The 26,497-nt window shown below is 41.5% G+C and overlaps 1 protein-coding gene across 2 annotated transcripts in view; it reads left to right on the forward strand.

The window, feature by feature from the left end:
- LOC126187315 (uncharacterized) overlaps nt 1–26,497 on the forward strand; it is a 187,787-nt gene that overhangs the window by 119,015 nt on the left and 42,275 nt on the right. The window contains exons 4-6 of one of the 2 annotated variants that reach the window (XM_049928318.1): nt 4,021–4,212; nt 20,890–21,131; nt 22,199–22,355. In XM_049928318.1, coding sequence (XP_049784275.1) covers nt 4,021–4,212; nt 20,890–21,131; nt 22,199–22,355 — 591 coding nt within the window. The remainder of the gene's footprint in view (nt 1–4,020; nt 4,213–20,889; nt 21,132–22,198; nt 22,356–26,497) is intronic. The other variant, XM_049928319.1, reaches the window with a different exon arrangement.

A 26,497-nucleotide genomic window follows, 5' to 3' on the forward strand; every position in this document is an offset into this window, starting at 1 on the left:
ATTGTTGAAACGGTGTATGAATACAGACTCTCCTGAGTGTACTAGTGATGAGAATCTTTGTTGAAACATTGTGCCAGAATACCATTTCGAAAGATGCCAAAAGAATTTTGGGAAAGTTGTTATTTTATTTGAGAGTACAATGGAAGTAGTGGTGCCTTTGTCCTGGTGAAGGATGTGTTTGTTGTTCCAATCTTGGGTGATGCATAATGATTTAGGAATAGTTACAGGGATGGTTGGAGAATTAAGAGGCATGTGTGGATAGAGCATAGAAGATTATTTGCAGGATGGATTTGGAGAGTAGTCCCTGTCTGTGAGGGCCTTAGAAAAACCTTCAGCACACTGCCCAAAGAGGTTGCTTGTCACTACATTTGAGATGTGCCTTCCACAGCTTGCCAGAGACTTTGTGTGGAAGGGGTGGCAGCTATTAGAGTTGAAGGTAGTGTTTGTCTGGTAGGCTTGATATGGACAGAGATTTTTTAGGGAGCCAGCAGAGCAGGGGAGCCCAGCATCCAGGAAAATAGTACAGTGGGCTGAGGAGGACAATGAGAAATTGGTAAGAAAAGGTCGTGTTGAGACTTGGAGGGGGGGGGGGGGGGAGATGAGGATGAAGTGTCTAGGCTCTGGGTCCAGATCATGAACATATTGTCATTGTACCTGAACCATATAAAGTGTTTAGGAACAGCTAGGAAGGCTTCATCTAGATAGTCATAAACACGTTGGCATATGAGGTTGTCATATGGGTGCCTATGGTTAGTGATTAGTTTGTATAGTTTTCCCTCAAAGGAGTATAGTTATGGGTAAGGATTTAGTTGGTTGTCGGTCTCCATAGTCAAGTGATCAGTGTAGGTGGCTGCCATGCAGAGAACTCACATTTGATTCCTGGTACTGCCAGGGATTTTTTCCTTGTTGGGAGGATTGGTGTGGGAACCACTGAGGCTCGTGATGCCAATTTAGGAGCTGCTTGACCAAGTAGTAATGGCTCCACGTAGCTTCCCACACAATGCAGTGGTGTGCTGACCACATGCCCCTCCACACTGCATCCAGGTGATGCCATTGGCTGATTTATGCCACAGCATTCTGCCAGGCTCTACAGGCTCATCTGTGGACAGAACAGTGGGGATTATATGCATATATTATATATGTATTTGGTCAGGCGTAGTAAGTTAGTGGGTTTGGAGTCCCCAGTTGATGAGAGTTTGAGGAGTATAGGGAAGTGGCGTCAAGGTGCTAATGAGATGAGGATGCTAAGTGGCAGTGAGGGCTATGATTTGTGGCCTTGGTACAGCAAGTTAGGTTTCAGGCAGTGGGTTGGGGGTGTTCGTCAACAGGAGCTGAGATTCCTTCTGTGGAAGCATAGTAACCAGCCAGAAGATGAGGCTATGTTGAAGGAATGGAGTTAATGGAAGGTAACTAGGGATGGTTGGGTGATAATGTTGGTAGTTAGCCCAAAAGTAACACACAGTCTGAAAGCTCAGCAATGTTTTTGGTCTCAATTATGTGCCTGTTGACCATTCAATGCATCAGCCACATGATGAATGATTACCTTTGCGGCTTCCTTTATTAGGAACATAGGTTATGCAGACATCACATTGTGTCACATAAAATTACAGGTGGCACAGTAATAAACAATATAGAGGAAACTTCTGGTAGGCTAAAACTGTATGCTGGACCTGATCTCGGACCTGGGACCTTTGCCCCTTTGCCTTTTGCAGGCAGGTGCTGTAAAAACTGAGCTCTCACAGCTTTACTTCCACCAATACCTCATCTCCTATCTTCCAAACGGGAAACATAGAGGAAACTGTACAAGCTTTCCAAAATTTCTATGTATAAACAAACACTTGATTTTTTTCTCTTTGTATAATTCAAGAGATTAATCAGAAATCTAGGTAGATCATAAGCAAGTGCTATTCAGAAGTACTGCAACAATTGACAGTCCAGAATGGAATAACAAAAAAATAATAAAAAGGATAGATTGCTACTCACCATATAGAAGAGACATTGAGTTACAGATGGGCAGAATGAAAGAACTGCTATACAGTTTAGCTTTCGGCCAAAAGGCTTTCTTCTGAAGTAGAAAACATTCACACGAACACTGCCTGGCTGCTGTGGTCACAGCTGTGTATATGCAATGGGCAGAGACAGTGGTCATGTATGTGATGAGTTGTGCTCGTGTGAATGTGTGTGTTTTTTCTAATTCAGAAGAAGCCGAAATGTATAGCAGTCGTTTTGTCTGCAACTCAACATCTCAATATGGTGACCAGCAATCTGTTATTCTCATAATATTGTTGTTATTCTGGAGTAATACTAGATAAGATATTTAAAGCTATTGGAAGTGTGAAGGAAGGATGTGATGGTATTTCAATACAAATAATTGAAACTGAAAGAACAGTAATACAAAAGTAATTTTAAAAATTATGTACAGAATGTCTTTCTCTGCAGACAATTCCTCGAAACTGGAACAATGCTGCATTTGTTTTATTTTACAAGAAAGAAAAAAAAACACTGTTTCTAGCAGCCTCTTCTCCACAATGTAATAGATAGTCACTAAATGTATTCCCAGTCACATAGAAACAAACATGGGTTTAATGAAGCAAAAGAACTAAGTTGCCTTTAGGAATGGATATAGTACAATGAATCTCTTTCTGTTCATGGATGAAATTATAGAACTAAGTTATTTGCATGAATTACCATCTTGTTTGTGATTCATAGTTTTTGGAGAAAGCTTTTCACCAAATACAACCAAATTTGTACTGTCATTTTGCGAGAAACAAGACAATGATTCAATATAATATACTGAAGAAGTGCTTCCAAGTGTTCTTGTGCAGCAAGATATCCAGGAGAGCTTCTATGAAGATGGAAAAGCAAGAGGGAAGCACTGACGTAATTGACGCTGTTTGATGGGTTGCTCTCTTCAGTTTCGTACATAATGTGCATGAAGTAGAATTTCATTAACTAACTGGCAGGAAGTATGAACCCTCACAATCAAGTGTATGTGTAACTGTAAATCCTGTCTAAAACCATGTGTTTTTTACTGTCAGATTGGCACCCCACTCTTATCGTGTTTATTGATTAATGGAAAAAATACAGAGGGGCATTGCTGCTCGTTTCATAAACATAATGACTAAAGTATAATGAGAACAACTATAAAAGCTATACTCAAAGCAATTTACTTTGTAATGCTACATTGTGGCCTAACCAAACATTTTTCTTTAACACGAGATAAATGTATATAAATAATGTAAATTTAATATTATTGTTGTTCTAATTTTAACTTCTAAAAGGTTCAAAATTTTAGAAAAAAGATATCACTTCTAGGCTATTAATAACACTAAATGTGATTTCTGAAGTTTCACAGTATGACTGAATAAAATAAATTTCCGCATGTGATCACATTGCTGCTTCCCTTTTTTCTGAGCATTATTCTTTGGAGTTGAAAGCAGCTAGAGGAGATTTATTTCTGGGGACAGTAAATAGAAAAGAGCAAACTTGTCTAATAATAATTTTATTTAATAGTTTGTTACTCACAGATCACATCTGCAAACAAGTGTCATCAATATTGTTTCTAGTGTAAGTCTAATTTATCTACAACAGTAGTTAACTAATTTTCTACTAGTTTTCACTTTAGACACATTCAGGAAGCCATTAACAAAACAATTGCATGACAAAGGCCTTAGAATTGTCTCAAGGAAATATTTAGCTGTACATTTTTTAAAAGAGAATCTGGTTAAGTAATGGATCATCTCGACATAGTACAGTACACAGCTTATTGAGGAAGAGGTGTTTGCAAGCCAAGAGGCTGTCTCAATGATTATGTTGTTATGAAATGTAGATATTTTTGTGCATTTAATTTTGTATGTGTTCATAATGTGTATATGAACTGAACTGCAACCAAAAATTCTTTGTCACAGTGTTGGTGGCCATCATTATGATACTTAATGAGTGTGTATTTTTTTCAGGTGCTTTAATGTTTCTTTGAGCATAACATTGCAATCCAAAATGAGTATGAAAGCATTTCCACAGGTACCATCATCGTGAGGCAGTAGTATTGAGTGCCCTCCAGGTGGAGAAGTACCCACTGTCAACACCAGGCCCAGGGACAATTGCCTCTCCACCTGTGGCAGGCCGGCTCTTGGGCCTGGGTCTCGGCCCACCATATGATAGTCCCCGGCTGGCGACTCGTCCACCACATTCCTCCCCAAAGATGAAATTGAGGTTCTCCATGGATGTGTTATTTAAAGCCAGTCTCTGATGTCATGCTGAAAGCTAGCATTTTATTTGTTCCAGGAACATTTTACCACCTGCATCCAACCTGTAGATGAGAATACCCAGTACAGCTGCATGTAGGAGGTATGGCAAGGTTTCTCCCATTTTTTATTTATTTCTTATTTTTATTTTTTTTTAATTTCATGTTGTGCTTGTTAACTTGTGGTGAGTGTAATTACAAATATTTTGACATAACTTTTCCAAATTGCAACATGCACAATTTTTTTTAAAAAATTAAATATTTTTCATACCACAGATATATCATTCATACATTTGTTAAATATATTGCAGTCACAGATGCTCGTGAAAGATTTGATCAAGAATCTAAACATACACATATGTTAAGGAAATTTCAAAATAAAAAAGCAATGATCTGTGATTTATTTAAATTGCATTGTACGTACAGGATGTACTTTATGAGAAAACTTGCCATACTGATTAATGTATGTATATGTAGTATTTTAGCATTTTTGTTAGAATAATTTTAGTGTATATTATTATTATTTCCCTTGTAGTATTCAGATAATATTGATTAAGTAGCGCCCACTTTTGATTTATGATATATTTTTATTTGGTTTTTCACTTTATTTGAACAGGGTTTTTTAAGAAGAAATGATCCTGAGTACCTCCTTAGGTTAGTATGTATTGAATGGATGTACATTTGATTTGTAGAGTGTTGTGTAGAGAGAGAATCTGAAGTTACTTGTATAATGATTGTTGGAAATCATTGTATTGAAATATTTTCATTATAGGATGTGAACTGTTTTCTTCATTAGTTTGTGGCATGATGAAATGTGCATGATGTGCATTACAGATAAGCTATATATTGTGTACCAGTATCTGATAATTTTCTTGGGTACTGGGTAATGCGTTGATCATCAAGAGTGAATTACTCTGATTGCTAGTGCTAGTGAAAACTCATGTCCAACAATAATGTGAATGAACAGAGTGATAGCCATGAACACAAGATAATTTTAGAAAAACTGTGTGTAGCTGTATAATTCTCATAAACATTTCATGAGAAATTGAGCTATTAAGGGTGAAAAAACTAGTTTCAGAAGCAAGTCTGTGAGTGTCATGTAATTTATTTTTAAAGAAATGTTCTGTATCTTCTTTTATGGTCAGTTCACAACTGTCCATTGTCACTGCACCGCAGTTGTTTGCATACAGACATAAAGTTAAAATTTCTTTCCGTATTTTTATCTCCTTTTGCATGTAGTCGTGTGTTGAAAATTTCAGTTCTCATGTTCATCTAGAGGTTCATACAGAATACCATTGATATTAATGGATTTTGTCAAAACAGGCGGAATATCAATAGGAAGTTGTTTTTGTGCTTAATTACAAAATATTTTTGTCTTACAGTAATTTACTACTTCTGTCAATCAGTAATTGTCTCATATAGTTAAAATTCTCAAGAGCTTAGAATTCTTTCAGTATTAACATACATTTATTTATGAGACCTTATTTTAATTGTGTTTTGAATAAGTCCCTGTTAAAGGTTTTCCATTACCTTTTCTTTTGTTCACAGTCTGCAGTAGCTGAACTTATTTCTTTGTTGAAGTTTTACATTTTGCAATAGTTAAATATCTTTTGCTATCTCGCTCATTATATAGATGCAAAGAGTACACAATGGGAAGTTTATTTTGAAGAGGAAAAAATTCATGTGTCCTGTGACACAGGCTGTGTGTTGGTCTAACAGCCCGTTTTTTAATCATCAGTTCTCTATTCAGACACACATTAGCAACCCAACCAGACAGATCTATTTGATCTTGGAAATCAGATAATTATTCCAGACTGTACCATTTTTATCATGTCATTGTATAGGGTCGAATAAAATCGTCTCGGTTTACAAGCCTTGTCAAATAAAACACTCGAGCTTTTGATAGCTGTCTCTGCCATCGTCATCAGGAGTTGGAATCACTGACTGCCATGGCTGGCACACTGTTTTACTTACATAGATGTGATAGTAGTGCCTAGAACCTTCCAGGGAGGGCCAGAGTGGTGTGTATGCAGAAGACAAGTTCTGCAGCTCCTAGTGGCTCCATCCTCCCTGATTGATGTCACATGGAGTAGGTAGCTGGCACCACATTTGAAACTGCCGCTCCTGCATCCCTACAAGTGTCAAGTCTTCATCTTTACTTTCACTTAATGTGGAAAGCTCACTTGCTGTTTGTTCTAGTTTCGGTTGCTTATGTGTTAACAGAATCCCAATATGATGGTGTTTGAGCCAAAACTTTCTCTCTCTCTCTCTCTCTCTCTCTCTCTCTCTCTCTCTCTCTCTCTCTCATAGCATCTCTTATGTTGGAGATGCTCCAGAGCACCGGTCTCTGTCTGTGTCTCTTCAGCAAGCATCCTGTCTTGCTAGTAGTTGGTCCACACTATGGAAGGAATGCAGCTGACTTGGCCTCTTCCTATTCACGAGACATCTTAAATCAGTGGCACTTGAAAGCTTTAGTGATTCCTCTCTTGCTGTAACCATTTTCCCTGAACATGCGCTTCAAATGCTGGATGGTCGTCATCAGAAATAATCTTTGCCCTTCGTACTAACTTATTCAGTACCGCTTTCTTGTGTACAGGGTGGTGACAGCTGTTGACTTTTAAGTACCGGTGAGTGTACATAGATTTCCTGTACACTGTATGACCAAGCTGGCCTTCTGCTCAACTAAAACATCCAAGAGCAGAAGCTTGACATTCCTATCCAATCGGCATTAATATTTAGATGGACACTGTTCATGTGGTCAATGAACTGCTGCAGTGTATTTTCACCATGAGGCCATACCGAGAAGGTGTTATCAATGTGCTGTAGGAAGCAACATGGACGCAACCCCACACCCGAGTTCAGAGCTTGCTGCTCAAAGTGTTCCATGAAAAAGTTTGTTACAGCCAAAAACAGTGGGGATCTCATGGCTGTGCCACTTGTCATCTCATAATATTCATTGTGATACAGAAAGTACATTGTCATTAACGCATGGTGCAACAGGTGGAAACTTTTGGGTCAAATCAGCCAGCAGGTCTTGTACTGGCACTCCCGTAAAAAGTGACACACATTCTTCTAACCATTATTTCGTTTTGACCTATGTTTATTTTCCTGAGAGCGTCAACAAATGACGGCAACTTAACAGTGTGATGTTTTCAGTGTCCCAATTTGGATGCTATAACCCTGCCAAAAATTTTTGCCAATTTGTAGGTGTGTGAACCGATCTCACTAACAACAGATCTCAAAGGAACATTTACCATGTGTGTCTTCGTCAATCTATAAAGCTGGGGAGGTCTGGCGGCACATGGAATTAATTTCTTTGTCACATCTTCTGGCATACTGGATTCCATTATTAACTTTCTTATCTTTCTGATAATTGTCTGTGTTGGATCACATCTAAGGTCCCAATATGTATCATCTAAGCTGCTAATACGTATCATCTCCTTATAAATGCAGCGTCTTCAAGTGGTATTCTCCGGTATTCAGGGCCACCCTGGCATTTCCTTTATTGGCTGTCAAGATTCCGGACGCTGTCATTGCATCTGTGTAAGTGGAACACCGTGCCAGCCATGGCAGTCAGTGATTTCAGCTCCTGATGATGATGGCAGAGACAGCTATTGAAGTCTTGAGTGTTTTAACTGAAGTGATGCGGCTTACAAACTGAGAAGATTTTATTGAAGCATGTCACCGCGAAAGACTCAAAGGACCCATAATATAGGATGTTTCAAAAAGATTCGCCTAGTTTCACAGACCCACTCCTTTATATTAACGAAGATATAAACTTCTTGCAAATTTTTAACTTACACACAGGAGTACGAAGTTTTTATGGAAACACAAAAAACACGAAACATTCTCGTGCCTAATATAGTATAGAAAACCGTAGACATTCAAAACAGCTTCCAGAGGACTCAGAATGGGTAAATTCAGGACCTGTATGGTTTTCAAAGGAATCTGACACCACTCTTCCTGATTAATAATGGCATGTTTGGTGATGGGTAGTGATCACGTCTAGTAATGATGATGGTGGTGGATAGCGATCATGTCTCACAAAGGCTCAGTAATATTGAGATTTGGTGACTGATAGCCAGGGGAGTGGCCCCTCATCTCAGAACACAGCATCACCAATCACCATTGGGAAACCAATGTTGTACCATGGGATGGACATGATTGGCCAAAATAGGCACATAGACCTTGACAGTTACGCAACCTTGCAGAGTAACCATGGGGGGCATTGAAATACCATAACATGGGCAGCCAAAATCATCACCGAACTTCCTCCATGTTTCCCTCTTCGGATGTAAACACGTCCATAAACTGGAAACAGTGTGAAACAAGACTCATTCAACCAAATGGCATTCTTCTATTGCTCTTTTGTTCATGTTTTATAAATTCGACACCACATTTTCCTGTTATGGATATTTGCCTCACTGATGAGTGGTTTTGGAATTCTAGCTCACCCTACAATTCTTTTCTTATGAAGTTCCCTTCATATTGTTTGGCTACTGGCAGAGTTCCTGAATGTGACATTCAGTTCCGCAGTGACTTCTGCAGCTGACATCCTTTTATTTTGTCCCAAACCTCATCAGTGAGTGTCCATCATCATCACTCAGGAGACACTTTAGTCCATGTTGTGGCTTAGAGGATGATTTTTTCTGCTTTCCCTATATGCGGTACAAATCTTTGATACATTGCCTCTTGGAATGCCAAACACTTTGGCTCCCTTGGTTTCAGAAGCACCAACAATTTTCCCTTGTTTGAATCCACTTTGCTCCGGTATAATGCCCTGACAGCCACACAGAACACTGTTCTGACACTGACTGACACTTGCAGCATATTGAGGACATAGCACAGTTGCTATTTGTGGTTAAATACTACAGTGCAACGTGGAGGCTTCACTAACATCTGCCAAGTTCAAGCATGTCATATTTCCGTATTTTTGTTCAACCCTTATATTTTATCTTAATATAAACATTCTCTGCCCTAAATGTACAAGGGTTGGAACTTAAATAATGGCAACTATTTATTCACAACCGATACAAAAGAATTACATGTTTGCACCTGTTACTGTTCTTCACAGTAGTCACAAGCGGTGTGTAGAACCCATTGACAGTGATGTGGAAGGCATAGTATACCCTGTCAAATCTCTGGAACAGTTCTGAAGTGAATGCAACCATCACCTGCTTTTTGAAAGAAGCAGTGACACTTTCTATGCAACCCACCCATCATTTTGCAAGACAATGCGTGGCAACATGCAGCGCAAGCTGTGACTGCTCTGTTTGGTTGGTGGGATTGGGAAGTACTGTACCATCCACCATATTCCCTGGACTTAAGTCCTTGTGACTTTGATGACCAATATTATTAGAGAAAGCGTTGCTTTTCTTGTAGCTATATTGTATGTATATTAATTAAAACTGTTAACATGTAGAATTTGTATGTTTTCATTACTTAACGGTGATGTCACTATTGGCTGAGTACATTGCATGTACTATGCTCTGGAAATCTGTTGTCATTGGCTGGCGAGATCATGTGTGACATCAGCAACGAGTGGCTGACAAAAGCCATTGCACAACACAGATAAAATTACAGTGCTTCAGTAGCTACTGTGCTGTATGGTGGAATTCATATTTACACTTTCGTAATAAAGAAATATGCAGTGTACATGTCACCATGCATCAAATACGTTTCTGAAGTGCATTGTTCTTTGCTAAGCTTCGTTTTCTAAAGAATCGGGAAAGACTATGCTGGTGTATAAAACCTTTACCATTCAAAAGATTGATAAATTTTACAACTCCAGTGGAAAGTATCTCACTTAACACAGAAAAAAATGTGCTTTCATCTAGGATATAGTGTATTGTCACCTGGGATAAAGTATGTTCTTTACCTGGGGAATTCAGGATGTTTTTTTTATTACACCCTGCAGTAGAATGTTGAGTAGGATTTGTATTGGCCAGCATAGCTTTTTCTAAATAATTTCACTTTAATCACCACGAGGTATGTATGGTAAGACACACTGCAAAGCTGTCCAGTGCTGTAGTAATTCACTATTATTACAGCAGCTTTAATTCGTAGAATAATTGAAACATTTGTTTCAGCATTGAAAAATTGTCCTGGATAGGGCATTTAGGTTTACGGAATTAATACAATCTTCAACAGATTTTCCGTTGTTGGTTACAATTACTCACACATGTAGATTTTTTAGGAATAGCTTAAGTATATTCAGTATTAAATTTAGTGTATCTTGATTTTGCTGTCTTAGGTTAAAAGACTGAGGACTCTATCCAGTCTGACTGGTATGAATTACACCACAATAAAAATTCCATCTACTGGGTGTTAGCTATTTACAGACAGGTTAGAGCAGTGTATGCTCTCTATTTAAAACAATTTGAGTTTGAACAATTACCTGTTTGAATGTCACCTAATGTATTTGCATGAAAGCTGTCAGAATTAAAATAATCTACATAGTGGGATAATTACAGTAATGTTATCTGTAGTATTGTATTATGCTATTATAATTACATGTAATTTTATAATTTCTTTTAATTGGTGCACAAACATCAGAATGAAAGATGTCAAAATGAGTGACCTTAGGGTAGAAAGGCAACTGAAATTTCTCAACAGAAGAACGGCTGCTGGACCTAATGGGATAATAGTATGATTTACATAGAATATGCCAAAGAAATTGTGCCTCTTGTAGCAACAGTGTACCATAGGTCGGGGGGAGGAGCGAAGTTGTTCTTAATGATTTGAAAAATCACAGTCATTCCTGTTTTCAAGAAGTATCATCGAACAGATGCACAAAACTAAAGGCGCAATCCCTGATGTTGATTTGCTGTGCAATTTTGGAACATATTTTATTCTTTCATGTTACAATATTTCTGTAGAAAATCTCCTTTAGTAATGGGTTTCAAAAACAGTGATTTTGTGAAACCGAGCATGCTGTTCATGTCCATGAGATGCAAGAAGTAGTAGATCTCTCTCTCTCTCTCTCTCTCTCTCTCTCTCTCTCTCTCTCTCTCTCTCACCCCCCTCCCTCCCCACCCACCCGCCCACATACACACACACATTGTTTAGCTGATTCTGACTCTCCATGACTTTATGATCTAAAGCTTACAAATTTCTCCTGTCCTGTACTATTGCCTGTAGATTTTCCATACTGCAGTCCATTACTTTTTTGATGCCATCAGTCCACTCATCCTAGCCCTCCCTCTTTCTGTTTGTATAATTTTGATCTCCCCCAGTGTTTAGGGTCTGTTTCATCGAATCATGTCTTCTCATAATGTGCCCAAAGTAGGTTAGTTTTGTTTCAGTATTGGACCTTCTAAAGAGCAGTCAGGTTTTATTTCCTGTAATACTGACCTATTTGTTCTCTTTGCAGGCTATGGCACTCAGAATTCCCTCCAACACACAATTCATAGGAGTCTATTCTACGTTGTTCAGCCTTTCTTTACAGTCCAGGTCTCACGTCTGTGCATCACAACTTGAAAGTCCATAGCCCTCACTACAAAAATATTTATTGTTAAACTATGTCTCTGCTCCTTAAAAGAGTATCAAACTTGGACGATGTCTTCATACCAAGTAACAAGAATGTGTTGATTTCATTGCTGCAGTCATAATCAGCAGGAATCTGGGACTCGAGATAACTGAACATAAAAACTGCCTCCATTGTTTTCCCACCTACATGCTGTTGAGTACCGTGTAGTGCCATTAAAAATATTTCCCCCCCCCCTCCCCCCCCCCCAAGTTAATTGAACCTGACAATTGTTTGGTGATCCAAATTGACTCCTGGAAGGCATTCAATACAGTAATGCTGCTGCCTAATGAACAAAATACAAGCTTAAGAATATCAAATCAGCTGTGTGAGGGGAGTGAAGAGTTTCTAGCTAACAGAACACAGCATCTCATTCTCCATGAAGAGAAAGCTTTAGACTTAAAATTAACTTTGGGCACCCCCTAAGCGAGGGTATTGCAGGACCATTACTTGTCGTAGTATATACAAATTACACAGCGTGTAGCTTTGGAAATTCCCTGAGGCTTTTTACAGATGGTGCTGTTCTATACATAGAAGTCGCAATGCTAGAAAATCATAACAAAATGCAGGAAGACCTGTAGAGAATTGACGATAGGTACAGTGAGTGGCAGTGGAACCTCAAAATAAACATGGAAATTAAGCGTTTCTGGCCACATGTCCACATAACATCTTTTCTTTATTTGTGTGTGAGGAATGTTTCCTGAAAGTTTGGCCGTACCTTTTTATAACACCCTGTATACCAACTTTCATTTATGTGACACAACGGCTTCTAGGTGTTGTGATTTTTTTCTGCCAGTGTATCATGAATAGATAGATAGAAAGAAAGACCCTTTGTTGTATGAGTACACAATTGTAGAAAAATCACTGGAAGTATTACACCCATAAAATATCTAGGAGCATGGCTGTGGAGCAGTTTGATTTGGGACAACCACATAAAATTATTCGCAGGTAAGGCAGATGCCAAACAGAGATTCATTGGAAGAATCCTCAGAAAGTGTAGTCAATTAACAAAGGAAGTCGCTTACTAAACTCTTGTTCAACCAATACTTGCGTATTTCCTGTGCCAAACCAGGACTCTAATCTGATACCTTTGCCTTTAATGTGCAAGTGCTCTTCCAACTGAGCTACCCAAGCATGACTCATGACCCACTGTTTACAGTTTTACTTCCGCCAGTACTTCGTCTCTCACCTTCCAAACTTGCAAGACTAGTACTTCTGGAAGAAATGATATTGTGGAGAGATGGATTAGCCATAGCCTAGGTCCCAGACCTGGCACACATTTTTAATCTGCCAGGAAGTTTCTTATCAGCGCGCACACACCCTGCTACAAAGTGGAAAATTCATTCCCAATACTTGCATATTGCTTGTCAGTTTCAGATCCGTACCGGCCCCCCAGGGGGTCCACAACTCTTTTGTGGATATGTGCGTAGCGAGCACGGGACCCCGAGCTAATGTGGCCTTCCTTCCTTTCCGGGCTGCATACCTTCCCTTTCCGCATCCTTCCCCGTCCCCCATCTTCGCCCCTCCTCCCCTCACCTCTGGCTCTTTCCTTCCCTTTCTCCCCATCTGGGAGTATGTTTTGTGCCTACGTCCGGAGACGGACGCTCGTAAATGTAACGCATTCTTCGCCTTCTTTGCTTGTATGTCTTCTTCCTTCCTTTGTCCTTCTCTTTTCCTTACCTCTTCTCCTTACCCTTTTCTCCGCTACGGCGTTTGAGACCTCTCTTCTTTCCTTTCCCTTTCTCTTTCTTCCTCCCTGTGCGTGTCTGAAGGCCGCCGCACGCATTTTTGTGCGTAGCCGGTGACGGGGTAACGCGTAATTCCCCGCCCCGGGTAGACAGGTAGGACACATACGTACCCCCTGGTAACGGCTAGGCCCAGGGAGGGGTGATTACCCGAGCTGATACCTTCCGAAAGTGCCGATTGGTCCCTCCATCCGTTTGTCGGGAGGTGTGACCTGAGGTGTGAACAATCACCTAAGGCGGGAGTGCCCTCAGAAAGGGCCCCCACAAGGGAGGAGCGCGCCATCGGAGATGCCGGTAATCATGGGGGATTCTTCCGCAATGGTTTCCTCACCTTCCACTATGTCTGCTCACAAGCGTAAGTTCACTGAGTCTCAGCCACAGACAGTTCTTCCTTCGTTGCCACAGTTCCTTGTTGTTTCTCAGTCTGACGAAGGTCACGACTTCTCCACGGTCAACCCTTTCGTTATTCAGAAAGGTGTCGACGCAATTGCAGGTCCTGTAAAGTCTTGTTCCAGATTACGGAATGGCACCTTGTTATTAGAAACAGTCAGTGCCCTCCAGGCACAAAAATTGCTGCGTACTTCACTGCTCCACACCTTCCCTGTCCGGGTTGAAGCGCACCGCACTTTAAATTCCCCACGTGGAGTCGTATATACACGCTCCCTCGATGGATTGTCTGATGAAGAAATTCAGCACTACATGTCTGACCAGGGCGTAACGGCTGTTCATAGAGTTATGAAAAGGGTTGACACGAACATCATTCCAACCTGCACTGTCTTCTTGACATTTGACAAAGTTCAACTCCCATCGAAAATCAAAGCAGGCTATGAGATAATTTCCGTCCGCCCTTACATCCCAAACCCTACGCGTTGCTATCGGTGTCAGCGGTTCAATCACACCACCCAGTCCTGTTCCAATCCAGCCAAATGTGTTACGTGTGGCAAGTTTGCCCATGAGGATGCTTGTCCACCTCCCTCCCCTCGCTGCATCAACTGTATGGGTGACCACGCTGCTTCCTCTCGAGATTGCCCCGTTTTTAAGGACGAAAAGCTCATCCAGGAAATCAGAGTGAAGGAAAAGGTGTCGACCTTCGCTGCTCGAAAATTATTCGCCAGTCGACAACCCACCGTGCCTCAGACAGGAAAATACAGCACTGTCCTTGCTTCTCCTCGGCCAACAAAGGAGGCGGCCACACAGATTTGCGACCTCACCTTTAGTCCCACGATCATCAGATCGGCCAGCGCAAAGATTGACCGTTCAACCTCACCACTTTCGCCTGTCCACTCTATGGCTCACCCTTCATCGGGTTCTGCTAAATCTCGAGCCCAAAAGTCAGACACCAAGACTTCGAAAAAAGAGCATACTCGTGAAGATTTTTTACGTACCCCAACTTCACAACCGTCGGTTCCTCCTTCATCTAAACATCATATTTCCAAGAAGGCTACCAAGAAACCCAGTTCATCTCCTTCTCCGCCAAGGCGTGTCCCATCTACAGCACCACCTGGCGGCAATTGCCCTCGGCCGTCTTCTGTGTCGCCGAGGCGCAATGCTGGCGGCCGATCAACCGGTTGATCACTGGTGGCAGGAGCTGCTCCTGAACAACCTATGGATCAGGATCTTCTGCCTTCGGCTGAATGCCATTCCATGCTGTTGGTCGCAAGCTCTGAGCAGTCGTTGAGTTGACAGCACCCTTGGTCACATTCCTCCATTTTCTGTTCACCCTATGTCTATTGTCCACTGGAATATCCGCGGCATTTGAGCCAATAGGGATGAATTGTCTATCCTCTTACGATCCTACTCGCCGGTCATCTTCTGTCTTCAGGAAACAAAGCTGTGTCCCCATGACCGCTTTGTTCTCCCCCATTTTCAGTCCGTCCGATTTGATCTCCCCTCTGTTGAAGGCACTCCAGCCCATGGAGGACTCATGATTCTTCTCCATGATACTCTCCATTATCACCCAATCGACTTAAACACTTCCTTCCAAGCTGTCGCCGTCCGTCTTTCCCTTTCTGGATACACGTTCTCTCTTTGTACAGTATACATTCCATCGTCAACACCAATGGCACGAGCTGATCTCCTTCATCTTCTTGGTCAGCTTCCACCCCCCTATTTGCTGGTTGGGGACTTCAGTGCCCACCACCCGCTTTGGGGATCTCCACATCCTTGTCCACGTGGCTCACTATTGCTAGACATCTTCCACCAAGCGGATCTAGTTTGCCTCAACACTAGGGTCCCTACATTTTTGTCTGCCTCCACGACAAATTTATCTCATTTGGACCTTGCGGTCGGTACTGTTCCGCTAGCTCGGCGCTTCGAATGGTTCGTCCTTGATTATACGCACTCGAGTGACCACTTTCCATGTGTCCTTAGACTGCAGCCTCAACTGCCATATATGCGCCCGCGACGCTGGAAGTTTGCCCAAGCCGATTGGACACTTTTTTCGTCTCTAGCGACATTCGATGACCGTCACTTTCCTAGCGTCGACGATGAGGTCACTCATATTACAGACGTTATTCTTACAGCTGTGGAACGTTCAATACCACGCACCTCCGAATTGCCCCGGCGCCCCCCAGTTCCTTGGTGGAACGAGGCATGCCATGACGCAATACGTGAGCAGCGACGTGCTCTTCGCGTTTTCCGCCACCATCCTACTTTGGCCAACTGTATCCGCTATAAGCAGTTCCGTGCGCGATGCCGTCGTGTCATCCGCGATAGCAAGAAGGCAAGCTGGAAATTCTTTATTAGCTCATTTAAAACCTTCACTCCCCTCCTTGGAAGTTTGGAGTCGGCTTCGACGGTTCTCAGGCGCAACTAGTTTCTCCCCAGTCTCTGGGCTCACTGTCCCGCATGATACATTAGTGGACCCCGTCGCAATTTCTAACTCATTGGGTCAGCACTTCGCTGAGATTTCGAGCTCTTCAAATTACCCGCCAGAGTTTCTCCCAAAGAAACGTGCAGCGGAAGTGCAGCATCTTGCTTTCTCCTCTCAAAATCGCGAAAGCTACAATACTGTTTTCTCCATGTGGGAACTCCAACATGCACTCTCTTCTTCTCGCTCCTCCACCCCAGGACCGGATGGTATCCACATCCAAATGTTGCTGCATTTATCAACACATAGTCTGCATTACCTCCTTCGCCTTTATAATCGAATTTGGACCGACAGTGCTTTTCCCAGACGATGGCGGGAAGCTATCGTCGTTCTTGTTCCGAAACCTGGAAAGGACAAACATCTCCCCTCTAGCTATCGCCCCATTTCTCTCACGAGTAGTGTCTGTAAGGTTTTGGAGCGTATGGTGAATTACCGTTTAGCTTGGTGGCTGGAATCCCACAGCCTTTTAACAACTGCCCAATGCGGATTCCGAAAGCATCGTTCTGCAGTTGACCATCTTGTTGCTCTCTCCACTTACATCATGAACAATTTTCTTCGGAAACGCCAAACAGTAGCAATATTTTTTGATCTGGAGAGAGCATACGATACCTGTTGGAGGACAGGCATCCTCCGCACACTGTTCTCTTGGGGCTTTCGAGGTCAGCTGCCCCTTTTTCTTCGCGAATTTATGGCAGAGCGCATATTTAGGGTGCGGCTGAACACTACTCTCTCCCGTACTTTCTCCCAAGAAAACGGGGTACCCCAGGGCTCTGTGCTGAGTGTTGTACTGTTTGCCATTGCCATAAATCGAATTATGGATTGTCTCCTTCCTGATGTCTCGGGCTCCCTCTTTGTGGACGATTTTGCGATCTGCTACAGCTCTCAGCGGACCAGCCTTCTTGAACGACGTCTTCAAGGATGTCTCGATCGCCTCCACTCTTCGAGCATCGAAACCGGCTTCCGCTTTTCTCCCAGTAAGACCGTTTGTGTTAATTTTTGGCGACGTAAGGAGTTTCTTCCACCCTCCTTACATCTAGGACCTGTCAACCTTCCATTTTCGGACGTCGCTAAATTCTTGGGTCTTATGTTTGACAGAAAACTATGCTGGTCCTCCCACGTTTCCTATCTTTCGGCTCGCTGTCTGCGATCCCTCAACACCCTCCGTGTCCTGAATGGTACCTCCTGGGGAGCAGACTGAGTGGTCCTTCTCCACCTCTATCACGCCTTAGTGCGCTCGAAATTGGACTATGGAAGCATAGTCTACTCCTCTGCTCGGCCGTATATTCTTCGGCGTCTCGACTCTTATCCACCACCATGGATTACGTTTAGTGTCTGGAGCTTTTTACACCAGCCCTGTGGAAAGCCTTTATGCTGAGACTGCTGAACCTCCGCTGTCCAATCAGCGAGCAGTCCTTCTGAGTCGTTATGCTAGCCATCTGTCTTCCATGCCTGCTAATCCAGCCCATGACATCTTTTTCGATGCCTCCTTTGATGTAGGGTACGCAGGCCGCCCCTCCTCCCTACTACCACCGGGAGTCCGCTTCCGTCAACTGCTCCATTCTCTTTCCTTCCGCTTTCCTAAAACCTTCTTGACAACTTGGGGTACAGCACCGCCTTGGCTGCGTCCCCGGATCTGCCTGCTCCGTGACCTTTGTCAATTTCCCATGGATGGTACCCCTTTACTTGTTTATCGTCGGGCATTTGCTGCTCTATGTGCATAAATGAAGGAAGCCACATTTATTTACACCGATGGCTCGAAAACATCGTTAGGTGTAGGGAGTGCCTATATTGTTGGCAACACCCCAAATCACTTTCGGCTTCCCGACCATTGTTCGGTTCATACTGCAGAGCTTTACGCTGTTCTCCATGCTGTCCACTACATCCGCCGCCATCAGCGGATACAGTACGTTATCTGCTCAGATTCTCTCAGCTCTCACCTCGGTCTCCAAGCTCTTTATCCTGTGCACCCTCTGGTCCACCGGATTCAGGACTGTCTGCACTTGCTCCACCTGGGGGGCGTCTCGGTGGCCTTCCTCTGGCTCCCGGGACACGTTGGTATCTGTGGGAATGAGGCGGCCGATATAGCAGCCAAGGCTGCAGTCTCTCTTCTTCGGCCAGCTATTCAATCGCTTCCCTTCGCCGATCTACGGAGCGTTTTATGTCGTCGTGTTGTTCTTTTATGGCACGCACATTGGTCGACACTTCCCCATAATAAATTGCGGGACGTGAAAGCTCTTCCTTGTGCTTGGACCTCTTCCTCCCGAACGCGTCGTCGGGAGGAGGTAATTTTAACTAGACTCCGGATAGGGCACTGTCTTTTTAGCCATCGACATCTTTTAAGCGGCGATCCTCCCCCACTCTGTCCCCACTGCTCTCAGCTGTGGACGGTAAGACACCTTTTAATTGAGTGCCCCTATTTTAATCCGTTACGCTCCCGTCTACAGCTGTCGCCTGATATATCGTCGATTTTAGGAGATGACACGCACTCAGCCGATCTCATTCTCGCGTTTATTAGTGCCAGTGAAATGACGTCAGTCATTTGAAGCTTTTTTTGGGGACAACCAACCCCTTCTGTAGAGGATTTTTAAGCCTTCCTTCTGTTTTTAGTTTCTCCACTTTTATGACTTTCGTTCCCATTGCTGCCGGTTTCCTTTTCGGTTTTTTACTGTTTCTTAAGTCCCTGACCGGACGCTAATGACCATAGCAGTTTTGCGCCCTAAAAAAAAAGAAAGGATCCGTACCGGATAGGATTCACAGAGGAAATAGAAAAATCGTGAAGAAGAGCTGGTACATGTTGTGAATGTGAAAGCATCATGGTGGTGGTTATCCCATGCACCCTGACTGCGAATTTGTTGGTCAACCTGGTGATTCGACCTGTTTTGCTACCATTCACAAACAGCATTCCAGGGGGTGTTTTCCAACAGGACAATGCTTGGCCACATATCGCTTTTGTAACCCAACATTCCCCACACAATGTCAACTTGTTGCCTTGGCCTCCTCTGTCACCAGATCTGTCTCTAATCGAGCACATACGGGATATCATCGGATGACAGATGCTGCAAGATAGGCGTACTGCATCACCATGTGGGTTAATGTTAAAAGTTCCAAGAATGTATGTCCTGGAAGAGGCAACCAGTATATTGATTCCTTCTATATATAGTCTGCAGAAAGACCATGAAGGTAAAATTAAAGAGATTCAAGTACATGCTGAGGGCTTACCAGGAATAGTTCTGTTATAACGTCAAGTTTAACACATATATTTCAGAACGACACAACACATATAAGTCACAGAGTAAGTTGACAAGCAAGACATGTGTACACGTTAGCATTCGAATGAGCACTGAGTCCCAGTCTAGCGGCCACTGCTCAGCTGGCCGCTTATGCGGCGCGTAATTGCGCGGCGGCACTTTGAATGATCGGCGAGTCGCAACAAGTTCTTCCTGCGAACCATTTGTGAGGAATGGGAAAAGGGGCAAGTGGCGGTGGTACACAAAGTACCCTCCACTGCACACTGTAAGGTAGCTTCTGGAATGTAAATGTAAATGTAGAATTAAAGAGCATGAGAAGATTGAACATGAGGTAATAAAAACTGATAACTGAGCTATATTGGTAATAACTTCAAATGACATTGAAGATTTTGGAACAAAAATTAAATATCTATAAGGTACAAACAGGCTTATCAGGGAGTAATGCAGTGCTAAAGGTAGCTCAGTGTACGCATGCATTCAAGGTGAAGTATACAAATTGTACATGAAAAGAAAGCTAATGCTGACATTCTTGTGAACTGCGTGTATGTAAGATCAATTTGTTGTAAATTGTGTGTAAGAACAAATCTTTTGAACTTTTGTCTGCGTGAATTTTTTAAAAGCTCTTTTTATTATGTTTATGTACCTTGTTTAAAGATATATTTAATTTGAAAATAATTGTTGAATTATGTTTATTCTACCATTACTGACAAATATAGAATCACAAACTGGTGATTGTTTTCAATTTCAGTGCTATCTTTTGTCATTCAGAGTGTGACTCTGTATCAGTAAACCCCCATATTATTTCAACTATTATACAATATTGTTTGTGATCTGCTTCTTATTCAACATCCTGAGGAGGGGGGGAAAAAAACGAATGCAGGAAATAGTCTTTTAGAATATGAATGTCTTTGGAAAGTGTATATGTTCATGCAATGTTTGTTGTATTAACAGTTCAGTAAAGGCATTTAGTGTGGGCTGTAACAAATTAAAAGTACTGTAATTCAGTATTAATGGTATCGTTAAAAGAAATTTAGATACTGTATTTTGCTCGTATGGTGCTATCTGTTGAATGTGTGTGGTTCATGGCTATCAGTTTGGCAGTAGTGGTTACTCAACATGTGTAATGCAGGGTTCAGTATATGTCAAAAGAGGTAGTCAGCTGGGCGTTACAACTTGGGAATATACATTTTATGTCCTCCTCCCTGTTCACTGTTTTCTTTTTCTTTATTCTCAATTTGTGATAGAATTTGCGTTAACAGGTACCTGAAGAGTGTATTTCCAAAAGCAGAAGAAACAGTGCTGCTTGATATTTTAAGCAACTCAGAAAACAATGTACAGAAGGCATCAGAGAAACTTCTTGCTATGGGGTTTGAAAAAAGGGACACACCACCTCCACGCCTTACACTCCGCCAGAAAGAGGATGAGCAGAAGGCAGCTGAACCACAGGCTGCCACCCCAACACCACCTCCACGCATGAAGAGTATTGAAGAGAAACAAAAAAGTAAGCTTTTTCAAAATGCATCAGGAGTTTAATTATTGCATTTTGAAATTCAGATTTGTGTTGAGAGCATGTGTAAATAGCAGATTGTTGTTTCTTATTTGTCCAAAATATGTCGTAAAAGTTGGGGCATTTGATATGTATAAGGGGTATTCAGAAAGTTTTCATTTGAGGGCATTGCTGCAGTGTATATACAGCCTAGCGTAACTCTGATGAGGGTATAGAAGCACCGACATGTAGGCAAGTGATTGGTGTGGTATTTGTGTCTTCCGATGTGTAGGCCGCAAATGAGGAAACATGAACTGTGGTTACATTATTACCAAATACGTACAAGTATGACCAATATTTTGTTACACATTTTTGACTGTCGAAGAACAGTAACTGGTAGACATCCATCGGAGAATGAAAAATGTGTATGGGGCAGAGTTCCATCAAAAACCATCATTGTGGAAACATGCCAAGTTCCATGCTGCAAGTGATTCAGCACAAGACATCAGTCAATCTGAGACAGAGCCTCAATTGAGACACTCAAATGGGAGACACTTGAGCACCCATCCTGTAGTCTTGATACCTCCCCTTGCGAATATCACGCCTTCAGTCCCTTAAAAATGGCCTCGAATGGTTGGATGATTCCTGACAGGCGAGGATGTGGAGCAGGCAGTTACAGACTTCTTCAAACGGCAGAACATGGTGTTTTATAAAACAGGTATCTTCAATCTGGCGCGTTGGAGAAATTGATTATCTCAGTGCTCACAGTAATCTTGCCTGATAGGCATACCGATTGTAGACTCTATGGCCTCACAGTGATCATGCCTCATAAGCATACCGAATATATGCCATTAAGTACTAATAGATAGTGTGTGTGTGTGTGTGTGTGTGTGTGTGTGTGTGTGTGTGTGTGTGTGTGTGTGTTGTCCTGAGGTGGAGTAATAGTGTCAGATAATAACTTTAATAACCAGTGATACACAGTTTTACATATTATGAAATAAATTATTAACAAATAAGAGTAATCCTTACTGAAAAGATAGAGGTATTGTACCATGCAGCTATTTTTTCTTTTTCATGTACAGTGAAGGGACGACTGCAAGAACAGTATCAGTCTGTACCAGAGCGTGTTATTACAATAGCACTGGACAGTGTAGATTATGATGAGGAACGAGCTGCACATATTCTGCAAATAATGGTGCAGGAAGATGAACAAAAACCTGTTGAACAAAAACTTCCTCTGTAAGTACATATATACATAGTTTTCTCAGAGTGTACCTTTCATATCAGATTGTTAGGAAATAATCCTCCGTGAGCAGGGGTGGCTGTAGGTATTACGGTGTCCTAAGGAGGTCCTGTATTTCTCAGCACTTTTCACAAAGAAAGACACTCTTCCAGCTGATCTGTTATTAGAAAACAATACTGCAAGTATACATATTTCCTGGGCAGTTTATGCTGCATAGTATTGTGCATCAGTTAATTAAGTTAAGAGATATATAACCTTGTCTGTGATTGAGGGCTATGTGTATAGAATTAGTTCTATCTAAATGTCGATTGATATCTGATTTAATTACTTTTTATGCTGCCTTCTTTTCGGACTGCATGTCTATAGGCATACTTCAAATATTTCCCCGTCTTATATGCATATTGTTTTCATTTTGTGCATGTCGCTTCTCTTTTTGCTTTGGTAATCAGAATAAATGAATTGAGTCACTGATGCTAAAAGTATCGTAATGACAAAATGCTCAAACTGATTTTCAGAATTTGCAAAGCTCAGTATAATGAAGTATTCTTTGTAGTTGGTTTACAATGGGTAACCATGAAGTTTTAAGTATCACATCAAGAAATGAAGTTAGATCCTAACATTTCATATCTGCAGTCACAGTACACATTGTAAAATCCTTGTGCCACCATAACACACCACACTACTAGGGGAGCTAAAAGAAAATGGCAGAGCTCTTTGATAAATTAGAGTCTCAGTGGAATGGAATGTTCCATATTGTTGTGGCCCTGGAACAGCATGCTGCAGTACTATGGTGCGGGAATTTTGGTGTGTACTAGGACTGCAGACATGTGCATCAAATTAAACAAAAAATTTAGGTAATCACTTTATTTGTTAAGGCAGTAATTAAAACTTTGACTTCATCCAAATAATTATATGGTAGTAGCTTAACTTTTCATGTATAAAATGGATGTTTGACCATCAGCTGCTTTTTTTTTGTTTAAAACTCAAATACCAACCAGTTTATCACAAACCATCTTCACAGATTAGGGTTAAAACAGTTTCAAGCCACAGCATCACATCTGTCATTACTTAAAAAATGGTCATGTCTCGTATGTAGAGCATGTCATGAATTCCAGTAACAGTATACCACACACAACTTTTTAGGGTAAACTGGAATTCATGGCATGTTCTACATATGAAACGTAACCATTTTTTAAATGATGACAGATTTGATGTTGTGGCTTAAGCTGATTTAACTCTAATCTGTGAAGATGGTCTGTGACTGAAACTGGTTGATATTTGGGTTTTAAGTAATAAAGCAGCTGATGGTCAACAATGTATTTTATACAGACTTGACAGCTGTTAATAGCCACCTTCCAAAAATACCTTAGATTATTAAATCGTAATGTTGGCAATAAGGCTCAATTATATCCATTAGTGTGAAAATATAATTATTGGTTGCTTGTTAACGGTAAATTAGTGACAGACTTGTGTGAGCTACATGCAAATAATTAAACATATTTATATGACTGGTATATACATCACATGGATAGCCTGAATGGCAGGATGGTGGCATATTCATTACTGCAGAGATTTGGTTTGTATGTAGTGGATTGTACTTTTGAAGAAAGGTTGTTAAACACATACGCATGATTGTAGATCTTTAGTGAACACAAACCTCTGGTGTAGGAATGCACATGAATTTTTTTAAACAGTGATGTTATTAAACTTAATTCACTCTCTTTGTCTGTGGAATTGAGAGGGCAATTGATAGTTGTGGCCAGGATGACACCATGTTTCTTGATTTCCAGCAAGCATTTGAAGCAGCTCCAAACTGTTGCCAAATGGAATTCAACAGATTGTTGTTGTTGTGGTCTTCAGTCCTGAGACCGGTTTGATGCAGCTCTCCATGCTATTCTATCATGTGCAAGCTTCTTCATCTCCCAGTATCTACTGCCACCAACATCCTTCTGAATCTGCTTAGTGTATTCATCTCTTGGTCTCCCTCTACGATTTTTACCCTCCACACTGCCCTCCAATGCTAAATAGGTGATCCCTTGATGCCTCAGAACATGTCCTACCAACCGGTCCCTTCTTCTTGTCAAGTTGTGCCACAAACTCCTCTTCTCCCCAATTTTATTCAGTGCTTCTTCATTAGTTATGTGATCTACCCATCTAATCTTCAGCATTCTTCTGTAGCACCACATTTCGAAAGCTTCTATTCTCTTCTTGTCCAAACTATTTATCGTACATGTTTCACTTTCATACATGGCTACACTCCATACAAATACTTTCAGAAACGACTTCCTGACACTTAAATCTATACTCGATGTTAACAAATTTCTCTTCTTCAGAAACGCTTTCCTTGCCATTGCCAGTCTACATTTTATATCCTCTCTACTTCGACCATCATCAGTTATTTTGCTCCCCAAATAGCAAAACTCCTTTACTACTTTAAATGTCTCATTTCCTAATTTAATTCCCTCAGCATCGCCCGACTTAATTCGACTACATTCCATTATCCTCGTTTTGCTTTTGTTGATGTTCATCTTATATCCTCCTTTCAAGACACTGTCCATTCCGATCAACTGCTCTTCCAGGTCCTCTGCTGTCTCTGACAGAATTACAATGTCGTCGGCGAACCTCAAAGTTTTTATTTCTTCTCCATGGATTTTAATACCTACTCCGAATTTTTCTTTTGTTTCCTTTACTGCTTGCTCAGTATACAGATTGAATAACATTGGGGGGAGTCTACAACCCTGTCTCACTCCCTTCCCAACCATTGCTTCCCTTTCATGCCCCTCGACTCATATAATTGCCATCTGGTTTCTGTACAAATTGTAAATAGCCTTTCTTTCTCTGTATTTTACCACTGCCACCTTCAGAATTTGAAAGAGAGTATTCCAGTCAACATTGTCAAAAGCTTTCTCTAAGTCTACAAATGCTAGAAACATATGTTTGCCTTTCCTTAATCTTTCTTCCAAGATAAGTCGTAGGGTCAGTATTGCCTCACGTGTTCCAACATTTCTACGGAATCCAAACTGATCTTCCCCGAGGTCGGCTTCTACCAGTTTTTCCATTCGTCTGTAGAGTATTCGTGTTAGTATTTTGCAGCTGTGACTTATTAAACTGATTGTTCGGTAATTTTCACATCTGTCAACACCTGCTTTCTTTGGGATTGGAATTATTATATTCTTCTTGAAGTCTGAGGGTATTTCACCTGTCTCATACATCTTGCTCATCAGATGGTAGAGTTTTGTTAGGACTGGCTCTCCCAAGGCCGTCAGTAGTTCCAATGGAATGTTGTCTACTCCCGGGGCCTTGTTTCGACTCCGGTCTTTCAGTGCTCTGTCAAACTCTTCACACTGTATCGTATCTCCCATTTCATCTTCATCTACATCCTCTTCTATTTCCATAATATTGTCCTCAAGTACATCGCCCTTGTATAGACCCTCTATATATTCCTTCCACATTTCTGCTTTCCCTTCTTTGCTTAGAACTGGGTTTCCATCTGAGCTCATGATGTTCATACAAGTGGCTCTCTTTTCTCCAAAGGTCTCTTTAATTTTCCTGTAGGCAGTATCTATCTTACCCTTAGTGAGATCAGCCTCTACATCCTTACATTTGTCCTCTAGCCATCCCTGCTTAGCCATTTTGCACTTCCTGTCGATCTCACTTTTGAGACATTTGTATTCCTTTTGCCTGCTTCATTTACTGTGTTTTTATATTTTCTCCTTTCATCAATTAAATTCAGTATTTGTTCTGTTACCCAAGGATTTCTACTAGCCCTTGTCTTTTTACCTACTTGATGTTCTGCTGCCTTGACTACTTCATCCCTCAGAGCTAGCCATTCTTCTTCTACTGTATTTCTTTCCCCCATTCCTGTCAATTGTTCACTTAAGCTCTCCCTGAAACTCTGTACAACCTCTGGTTCTTTCAGTTTATCCAGGTCCCATCTCCTTAAATTCCCACCTTTTTGCAGTTTCTTCAGTTTTAATCTACAGTTCATAACCAATAGATTGTGGTCAGAGTCGACATCTGCCCCTGGAAATGTCTTACAATTTAAAACCTGTTTCCTAAATCTCTGTCTTACCATTATATAATCTATCTGAAACCTGTCAGTATCTCCAGGCTTCTTCCATGTATACAACCTTCTTTT

This window comes from Schistocerca cancellata, chromosome 5 (genome assembly GCF_023864275.1).
Source record: "Schistocerca cancellata isolate TAMUIC-IGC-003103 chromosome 5, iqSchCanc2.1, whole genome shotgun sequence".
Classification (NCBI taxonomy): Eukaryota; Metazoa; Arthropoda; class Insecta; order Orthoptera; family Acrididae; genus Schistocerca; species Schistocerca cancellata.